The sequence below is a fragment of the Pteropus vampyrus genome, unplaced genomic scaffold, assembly GCF_000151845.1.
Source record: "Pteropus vampyrus isolate Shadow unplaced genomic scaffold, Pvam_2.0 Scaffold32, whole genome shotgun sequence".
Taxonomy (NCBI): domain Eukaryota; kingdom Metazoa; phylum Chordata; class Mammalia; order Chiroptera; family Pteropodidae; genus Pteropus; species Pteropus vampyrus.
Genome location: NW_011888813.1, coordinates 3,542,962 through 3,553,883, shown reverse-complemented (window position 1 = coordinate 3,553,883; position 10,922 = coordinate 3,542,962). Strand labels below are relative to the sequence as shown.

Here is a 10,922-nt window from a genome sequence, read left to right as displayed (position 1 = left end):
GCTTTGCAGAGTTGGCCCTTAATATAGATCTAACCCCCTCCCCCAGTTTTGTTTTTGGTTCCCTAAATCGAAGTTTTTCTTTAATATTCAAGTGGAAGAAAATTATGAAGTCTTCCTTAACATCACATGACTTTTCACCTAAAGCATATATTTTAGAATCTCATTTATTCATGTATTTCAACTTAAGTATTTGTTAGAAAGAAGCATTAAAAAATGCAAGTAGATACTGCTGGACCATTTTCTGGCAGCCACTATAATGGGTTCAGTTAAATGAGTGACATTGATAATCTCAGTGACTGAGCAGTATTATCAGATCACAAGCCTCTTTAGGATTCTGCTTTCATGCCCTTTTGATAGCAACAAAAAACATTTCACTGATCTGTCTATGCATTTCACATCATCTTCTCTCTTGTATAATCAGTTACTTTAAATGGATTTTATGCTCCTTTGTTGATTCTCAGCTATATCTTTGGGTTGAATTAAACCCAGATGTTTATAAGATAATAAGCAAGAAAGTCATGATTGATTTTTATCCATGTTTAGTCTTGGTTTATCATTTCTGCTTCATCATTTGTCACTTGTCAAGATCTCTGAACATTCCAGAAGAATAATCATTTGGAGAAGCTGGCTTTCTTTCAAAAGAAAACAAAATGTAGAGCAATTATATTTATAAAATCAATTGTGAGAACTTAAGAGTGACAGATGCTTATTTCAGATAATCTGTCATGGAAAAGATGCTTTACCTTTTAATTATGAGTTTCTTGGACATATAGCAGATGGAGGAAGTGATCACTTTGCACTCACTCGAGTGCTTTTTGTTTTAACCCATATGACTCATACTGCGTGACAGGTTGTCCTGAGGTAAAGCAGCTCTAAAGCTTTCAGACTTGAATTTGAACTGATTCGATCCAGGGAAACTGTTCTACCTTGATTATTCTGTTGTCAGCCTGGTCTGCCAACTGGTTCAATGAGCCTGCGCATACGGGAGGTGGTAGCTAGAGAGAAGAGTGGTTGGGGGAATTGATTGATTGAGAAACATCTGGAGATTTTACTTAATTAGAGGAAATTTAGAAGGGTCCATGTCATCAGCCAATATCCTAATCCATGGCGCTGAGAGTTTTCTAGATTGAACTTTTCAGAATATTAAAAATTGTTAAACAATCATTTCCCAGAATACTCCTGATATAATTATTTTTATCATTTAGCATTGCTAATGATAAGCAAAGAAGTAGTTTTAAAGTGATTGCCACAGTTAGGGTGGTATCACAATTATCACAGCAGGCATTGTAATTTCCACTTTAAAAGCCTTAAAAATTAATGCAGCATGTCGCAGTTCGAGCAATGGTTAATCAGGAAGAAAGGGTAATAGATATTTCACTGCAAATTCAAGTGTCCAGTAAATCTGTGATGTTGAAATACGTTGCAAATAATTTTGGAAAAAAGTATTATTTTAAATATCTTATTGAATAATGCCTCTAACAAGTATTTAATTCTTAATAAACTTCCAAATCTACCTTAAGGCATTAGTAATATAGCCTACTCCTTTGTTTGTTTTTGAGGACTAATGGTTTTCAAAAAGTGACTCGAGGCTATATCTGGAAGTGTATATTAAGATAAAAATGATACTGGTTGACAAAACACATTATGACTTAAAGAATAAATTATTTAATAAGTAACATTGTTGAGCCATTCCATATGGTCAAAAGATATAATCTTTGACTTTTTAAAATAGTTCTGTGCCTACTTTAAAATAGTTCTGTGTCTCTTTTTCTAGAATAATTTATCTTCTGCTTTGAGATTTGCCAGTTAAAAATACATTAGAGGGCTAAAGGCTTTTATGCTCTTAAAACTATTCTGATTTATTTATTTATTCTTTTGCTTTCTACGTTTTGAAATCTTGGTAAGATTATCAGCTATATATCGTATTACAAAACTATTACTAAAGGATATGGAATATCAAACAAATGACATGTTGCAGAAAAATCAGATTGTATACTTCCCTTAAAAGACAGTGGCATGGTGTTTACATCTGGGAATCTTGATATTCTTTAGGAACATAGGGATGCACACATTTTGGGAGACCTAAAATCTTATAGATACAAATAATCTATACTCTTAAATTGTGATATTTTTGTTTTTATTTTTAAAAAATTAATTTAATTTTAAATTATATAGTTGGTATACAATATGATATTAGTTTCAGGCCTACAACATATATAACGGAATATTACTCAGCCATAATAAATGAAACCATTGTTTTTTTCTTTTAAAGTGCTGTCTGAAGTCATTGGTTTTTATATATGCTTTGAAAATGATAAAGAAAAAAAACTTGGATACTGTTCATTTTGTATGCTTTTCTGAATGTTTCCAAATCATATTCCTTTTTAACATGGATAATGTAAATGCCTCTTAGCTTTTATGTGTGTGTGTGTGTGTGTGTTTTCTGAATTGACAGAATACTTGGCTTGCCCATGTATTGAGCTTTTTGCTTGATAGTCGTTGACTTCAAGAATCTTAAATTGTCATCTTTTCCTTCTGTGTAGTGCCTTCATGCTGAGGAAACAAAGACTTATATGTAATATATACTGTTTTTTAAAATCTGAATTTGTAATGGTTAAAAAGTATGAAAGATCAGTGCTAAAGTATATACTTTTTAAACATGTATACAGTCCTATCCAATGTAATTTAAGAAAGGCTAGATCACTGATATAGTAGTATAATACAGCAATCTGTCTGTATGTTCCTTCACATGCAGAAAAATAACTTTTTCCTTTTAAAATTTCCTTGTCTACCTTTTAATTGATTAAAAAAAAAGAAAAACTGCATATACTTTGTGCTCAGGCCTTTGAGGAGTTGATTCCTGTTTCTGTATCTGCCATGATTTTAGTCAGTATCATTCTTCTGGCTTCACACAGCCGTTTCAATCCTTCTTTCATAGCTTTCCCTTACAACTGTTCTTGTTTGAAAGCTGGGTTTGCTTGGTTAGAACATCGTCTTCCCTTCATTTCAGACTGCTCCTTATTTTTCCATTATGCCTCCACATTTCTCAAGGATTTTCGCACCTGGATATCTCCTCAGCCTGTTTCATTATGTGTAATAGTTGCCATCATCAGCACAGTTCAAGTCAGCAACCCATCGAGCTCTGTGTCTTTATACTTCACTAGTTTCCTATTTTACAGTGACCTTCAAACCACTCAACAGCTAAGTTCTGTGACTAAACTTTGTTATCATCTGTAATTTCTGTATGTTCAATGCTTTAGTTCCAAAATTCCAGTCTCTGATCTTACACATTTCTTTTATCTTCCTTTTGCCTGGTTTTAAGAATTGTGATCTGATTTTGATCTTCCTACATTCCCCCCTGGTTGACTAGCCATTTACTGGAATCAGTATTTTCCCGTCAGACTGGACTTCATGAAAAGCTACTGTGATGACATGCTCACAGGCGTCTTCAGTTTCTTCTCTCCACCTCACGCCTCTACCTTTTACTGATCTTCAGTCTGGAATCAACCTAACTCCCCACTTTTTCCGTTCGTGCTCCTGAATAGTACTAGCAAAACTTACAAAGAAACGTCACTTGGCTCCTGTGGTGGTCTTGGTAACATCCCCCACCCCAGTCCATTCCATCCCATTAAAAAGTTAATGTAGGCACACAGCTCTGTTCTGCTCAGTGAGCTATGAAGTCTGTCGGGGGAGTTTCTGGTAAACATTTACTCACTCTTAAAAAAGATACACAAGAAAAGAGCTTTTCTCCTTCTCTAGATATTGTTGTATTTGGCTGTGATGCCGGGGCTGGCTGAAGTTGTCTTGCTATGGTCCTGAGAACGAAGTCGCACACAGAGGTGGGTATTGCTGAGGGAAATGCAGAGAGCTGGATCTAGAGCTCTGACATGCTGTGTCTGGAGCAGTGCTGCTTTCGGAATGATAATAAGTTACCTGATGGATTAAGCTAGCTCGAATTGGCGTTTTCTCTTTCTCTCAGCAGAAGAAATTCAAGCTGATGTGAAGCATCAATTCTAGGAGTGAGGAGCTATGCGTAAAAGACCTAAATGTAGGATTGACTAAGTGGAGAAGTGGGGTGAGGACAGGGAGGGTCATATCTTTCTAAAGGGAAAGTTGGCAAACCTTACTATGCAACTGGAAGTAGTTGGTTAAACCGTCAAATTTTATACCTTGGGGCATTGATGCTGTGCCTGAGTACGGTATTAAGTGACCAGTAGGAAAACTTTAGGATGCTAGAGTGTGTCACGTTGTTATTGCAGCTTTCAGAAAGGTCCTACAAGAGAAAGACAAGTATGGGTTGAAAGCAGTCTGTCTGAAAGCAGATGGCAAGATTGTTTGGTGTGGGGAGACTGAAAATCTATAATTTGTAATCCAAATTTACTGAGTCTGATGATTTGGAGTCTTTTAGGGTTGGAAAAGCCAAATTATTTATCCATGCCGAAGTTAGTCCAAGGGAGAGAGGGAGAGTAGGAAACTCAGCAGAAATAAATATGAGGTAAAAAGCAGGCGTTTTTCAAGGACTTCTGTTTGAGCATTCCTGGCCGGACAGAGGGGCCCCAAGTCCATTGTTCTGAGTTCCCTCAAGATAAAGGCTATTTATCTTAGGGCTCTTGGGAATGTCTAGGATATCGAGCTGGTGGTTAAGACACTGACATTTTCAGACTCAGAGACAACGTCTAGACAAAATGTTGGGCTGTGGCTACTAACCAAGCAATTAACCAAATGCAAATGGGTAGAACTTACTTAGTTTTTAGTATCTGTATTGCCAAAGAAATTCTAAACTTGATCAACATAGTCTGTGACTGTCACCTCTGTCATGAATTGATGTGACGGTTAAAGCACTCATGCGGGGATTGTGGGTGGTGGGGGGAGGGCAAAACCTGAAGAATTGTAGAGTAGCAGAGCCGGAGCTTTGGAGGACTCTTCCTGAACCACCAACTCTCTGGTCTTCCTGCTGTGTGGGAGAAATAAATATCATTGCTGTTTAAGCTAACTTTAGGTAGACATTATAGTATTTTAAATCAAAGATGTTTTACCTGCTAGAGCTTCATCTTGGAAATATGATTTTTATCTTCAGGATTGCATGGAGGAGTCTCTTTCCTTATGGCCAGGAGGCTAGATTATCTGTTCTAAAAAATAATCACTATATTTAAGCCTCCTCCCCTTATTCTCAGGCCCCTTCCACATTATCCTTACAGCTAAGACTTGATGCTGTCAGTTTTCATCTCCCCTAGTGTGGTAAGAAGGGTGACCTCCCGGAGATGTCTCACCTTAATTCCTGGAACCTGTGAACATGATGAGATTTCACTCCCATGATTATTGATCTCAAGATAAGATTATCTGGATGGGCCTAATCTAATCACAGGAGCTCTTAAAAGCAGATACATTTTTTCTGGCTTTGGATAGAATGGGAAGCTAGAGGGATTCAAAACATGAGAAAGATTCATTGTGGTGTTGCTGGCTTCAGAGACAGAGGAGTCCATGAGCCAAGGATTGTGGGTGGCCTTTAGAAGCTCAGAACAACCCTTGGACCAAACCTAGCAAGGGAACAGGGACCCACGTCCTAAATCCACAGAACTAAGCTTTGCCAACAACATAAATGAACTTGGAAGTGAGTTCTTTCCCAAAGCCTCCAGATGAGAGTCCAGGTCAGCCGACACCTTGATTTTAGCCTTGGGAACCTATTGCCAGGTCTTATGAATGAATACCTCGCAGGGAATTATGACCTGTGGAAATAGTGAGATAATAAATGAGTATTGTTTTCAGCGACTAAGTTTGTTGGAATTTGTTACACTACAATAGAAAAGTAATACATGTACCCTTAGGCTTATCTATATTTCTAGCCATTTTTCCTGCATTACAGTCTTTCCAAAGTGAACTCGTTTATCTGTGTTCCAGAGTCTTTTCAATCCAGGGACATTGACTTATCGGTTAACCCCTCTTTTTCCAGTTTCGATCACTCTCTTGCATTAATACCTCTCTGAGGTCCTGGATTCTCTTTGAACCTAAATCTCACCCGCCCTTTTTGGTTCCCCCTTTCCCACTAGTCTTCACAAACCAATTATATATCTATTATCGTTATCTTTATAAAGACAAGTAATTTCCTTAAGGCCATAAAACTACTTATGACTGGACAGAATCAAAATCAGGTCTCTGTCGTCGGAGCTCAGATGCCTAATCACCCACCTCCTTTCATTCTTTCTCATGTTAGCTTCATGCCGTTTCTCCCTGTTTGAACCAAGAGGGATTTGAGGAAAAAAAAATTTTTTTGAGTGATCGATCATTACATTTTATCATGAATTGCTTCATACTGAAGTATTAAAATGCAAAGTATAAAAATGCCTCCCAAGTATTTGCATTTTAACTCATTTCGAATTCTGAAACGAGAATTTTAATTTTTTTCTAGGTTTGAGTTATGGTGGGCATCAGCAAGCAGGTACAGAGATTGTCCTTGGTGCTCGTGTTGTGTGTGGTAGCAATTTCGACTTCCTTAGCTGTCGGCTTTTTCATTTGCATTGGTGCATGGTGAGGATGAGAGGATTAGTTCTTGGCCTGTCTCCCTCAGTGTAAACCCTAACCGCCTAAGCAGTTGGCGGTGGGTGATGACCATCTTGTCCCTTGACTTTTCTGTTGAGTCCCTTCTCAGCTTCTCCTAATCTTAAATTAATCTCATTTCTACCTTTGTGGGGCTTCAAGACTCCCGGTTACATACTGGTGTGTTTTTTTGTCACTACTGATATTATTTTACTAATAATGACTGATTGTACCTTAACCTTTTTTAGTATCTATATGCTTCCTTATGTTATCTTCCGTATCTGTTTTGAGGTTTCTCTTTTTTAAAAATGTGACATTGAAGTGCAAATTATTGTTATTTTAAGTAAGCTATATTATTTCAACCTCCGGTAAACTACAGTAGGAGTCTTTTTCTTTTCCCATTCCTTTGGTCAATTTTATCTTACATTTAAATAATTATTTATGATCTTGAGTTGATATATTTTGGTGATGAAAATCTGAAGCATGTATTTCAATGTGGTGCTCCTTCAAGGTAATTATATTTTTTTCCTCGGCTAAAATACTTTTTTTAAAAAATGGAAAAAATACAAAGTATCATATGATGACTTTTTCTTCTCCTTGTGGATTGAACTTTATTTTGTGTTTTGGAAGTGTCTTTGGTGAATTTTATAGTAATTATTTTGTTTTATATTCTTAACCCGATAGATTCTAAAAGAAAAGGATGAATTGAAGAGCCAGCTTTATGCAGCGTTGCAACAAATAGAGAACCTTCGGAAGGAATTGAATGACGTCATAACAAAGCGTGCCCTTCAAGAGGAGGAGCTTCACCGTAAGGAGCAGAAACTAAGTGATGTTCAGGCTCATCAAACTGACCTTGAACTAGAAATCAAGGATTCCCTGGACACCATTCGTAGGCTAGAAAGTGAATTGAAAAAGCAGAATAAGATTCAAAGCCAGATGAAAGTTGAGAAAACTCACCTGGAGGAAGAAATTGCAGAGCTACAGAAAAGCCAGGCCAAGGACAAAGCTCAACTTCTCGAGATGCAAGAGGCCATCAAGGACTTGAGTGCCATCCGGGCAGATCTCGCTAATAAATTGGCTGAGGAACAGAGAGCCAGGAAGGAGGTGCTTAAAAACCTTTCTGACCTCAAGACGCAGGCAGAATCCAGAGATGAAGAAACAGCTACAATCATTACACAGTTAAAGCTGGAACGGGATGTTCACCGGAGGGAGCTGGACGATCTCACATCATCGTTGCAGAGTGTGAAAACTAAACACGAACAAAATATCCAGGAGCTGATGAAGCACTTCAAGAAAGAAAAGAGTGAGGCTGAGAATCATATTAAGACACTGAAGGTACCTTCACTGAATTATCTTGATGATACTGAAGGAATTTTTCTGGTGGCTCATGAAGTTAATAAAGCGTAAACTTTTAGAGATCATTCTGTATTCCCAAGCACTGAAGGGAAGATAAAACTAACAATAAAGAAGCTTATTCATGCCTGTTCGGTGAGGTTGAAATGAGTTATAGCAGCCACCTGGGAGCACCTATGTCAGAGCACTGAAGCCTTTTAAAAAGAACCTTTAGCTATTTTGGGAGTTCAGGAAAGGCAGAGGTGGCAGTAAGTTGTGGACCTGAAACGTGCCCCCATTTCACATTTATGACCTCCTAAAATATGAAAGGCAAAGACTCGTCAAGGCCATAGAAGCTATAACCACAGTCCTTATTAGTATGGTAGCTAAAGTGGATCAGCTTCTAGGCTGTATAAACCCAAGGCTTTTGAGATTTACCCTTTCTTTTCTAAATCGAAGTTGCCTGGGGAAATGCATCATTGAGAACTTGCATTTGGGGAACTGTTTCTAAGGTCTAATCTAATGGTATCAGTGTTATCACCATGCATTTCTCAACACAATTGTCAGGGGTCTGATAAATCTATCCCTCCTTCCTGCTTTATTTTTTTTCTTCATAGCACTTATCATCATATAGATTCCATATATTATTTAATTTTTAATCTCCCTTTATTAGATTGAACATTCTGTGAGGACTTGGATTTGTCTGTTTTGTTGTAGCTATAGTCCCAGTGCCTGGAACAGTTCCTGGAACATTGTTAATATCTGTTGAATAGGATAAATCTTCAAAGGTTAATTATAATTTTTTCCAAAATTCCTTGAAATTCAACTACCATAAAAATGCTTATGGTGAAAGACCAAATGATATTGAAATAGCTAACATTTGTAGAATGCTTTCAGCCATTTTATGAATTCTTCCCTAGTCCTATATAGCCTCCTGGCAGAAGTAGATTTGGGGTCATTCATGGGTGGTAGGCAAAGCAGAATGGAAGCTGGAAGAATAGGCAAGAGGCCTTTACTATAGTTCACTGAACCAAGGATACCATCAATTGTAAGAAATATTATTATTCTGTGCTACTAAGAAAAAAAATCCTGCTGTGAAAACATGACATGCTGTTAACTATAAGACAACATCCCAAAGCAGATATAGTAAAATGTGGAAAAAATATGTCTTAATTTTGATTAAATATGACCTAAGTTGATGAGGACAAACAAGTAGAAACAGAGATACAGAGAAGAGCTACTTTAAAGAAAATAAAATGTAGATCATATGTCGATTGATTGGCTGTGACAATAAAAATAACAATAGGAGACATTGTTTAGCACCTAATTTGTGTCAGTCATTACTGTGAGAACTTTACATGTCTTAATCATTTAATATTAACATTATCCCTGCAGATTATATGGTATTATTTTCTCTTTGATGTGGAAATTGAGACATGGGAAATTAAGTAACTTGTCCAAAGTCTTACAGCTAGAGAGTGTTAGAGACAGGATTTGAACTCAGGTAGTCAGAGGTGTGCTGGAAAAGATTTATTATCAAGGATGACTGGGTATACGCTTGGAAGAGTAGGTGGATAACAAGGCTATATGTCAAGATCGAAAATATAGACAGAAGAGCAGATTTGGAGAGAATAATGCCAAACTCAATTTTTTCACATGTTGAGTTAGGTAGACAGATTCTTAGGCCTAACCATGAAGGTCTGGGTAGGACAGTTTAGGGGGGGTTAGATGTTGAGGTGGAAGTTGAGATTAAAGTATTTGTAGCCCATTGATGGTAGTTGAAATTATGGGATTTAGATGAGGTCGTGTAGGGAGGAAAAAAGTATGAAACTGTAGAACATCAATGTTTAAGAGAAGAACTGAGAAAGCGGTTTAGCAAATAAGAATAAAGGACCATATAAGGGACAAGAGGAGAACCAGAAGGGAATGGCATCTTGGAAACCCAGGTAGGACATTTCAGGAAGGTCTAGTCAGGTGTGCCATATGTGGCAGACAGGTGGAGAAGGTTCATGAGGAGATGTGAGGGGGTTGGATTAAAGACAGAGTAGACAGCATTCAGGAGACAGGGCATATCTTCCACTGAAAGTGTTTGAAAGAAATCGGTAAGATTGCGTAAGTGATAGAGATAGACTGGGGTTATCGATGTGATTCTTGACTGGTAGTCTCCTTCCTCCCTCTGAAGAGGAGTAGGGCCGCAGTACAGTAATTTATAAGTGGTGAAGATGTAAAATGCTGAGGTGGCTGGTAGAAACCACACGAGACTAGTCTGGAAGCATGTAATGTATGGATGTGGCTAACATCAAAGAAGTACTGTGGGCAAAAGAATGAGAAAGTGAGTGGGTAAGAATCTGTGGTCATAGGTTGCTTAAATGGTCAGGAATTTTTATAGTAGAGTTTAGATTTTCAGAGTTAAGGTCCAAGGTGTGGTTGCTTTTGTGGGTGAAGGTGGTTGGAATAGAACAGGTTAAATAACTTTGGTATTAGTTTATTGAATGGCTCTTTGGGTATTTATGATGCTATTGTGAAGGCATTAATTGATCACTTGCCAAAAACCTCAAAGAAGAGGGTGACAGGTCAGTTAGCTGTTGCCAGCAAGGAAGGGAGAGTTGATGAATAAATAGTGTGAATCTCAGAGAAAGGCAGGGTTTTCGTGTGAGGATAAGTATGTAATGATTTGTTAGGTCATGGCTTGAGAAATGGTTCTTTCAAGGAGCTTGCAGTATTTTCGAGAATGTTAAAACTACACTCTCCTTTCTTTGTCACGATTGCTGGCCCTCATCACCATTATTTAGGTTGTGTGATAAACATGCATGTCAATAGGAGTTAGTAACATTTTAACCAGTTAGCAGATTAAAGATCATCTCTATAGGAACATCATTCTCACATTGTGATATGCTTTCTTTTTTTTTTTTTTTTTTCTATTTTTAGGTGAGGCAACCCTTGCAAGGACCTTGTCAGTTTACAATCCCTTATTTTTTCTTTTTTTTTTTTTGCGCCGACAGCACCTGGTTTTCCTAGGTGGTCTCTCATCCAAGTACTAACCAGGCTTGACCCTG

The 10,922-nt window shown here is 37.5% G+C and overlaps 1 protein-coding gene across 11 annotated transcripts in view; it reads left to right on the top strand.

The window, feature by feature from the left end:
* CEP128 (centrosomal protein 128) overlaps positions 1–10,922 on the top strand; it is a 357,353-nt gene that overhangs the window by 111,927 nt on the left and 234,504 nt on the right. For all 11 annotated transcript variants that reach the window (XM_023528829.1, XM_023528828.1, XM_023528831.1 and 8 more), the window contains one exon: positions 7,219–7,869. In XM_023528829.1, coding sequence (XP_023384597.1) covers positions 7,219–7,869 — 651 coding nt within the window. The remainder of the gene's footprint in view (positions 1–7,218; positions 7,870–10,922) is intronic.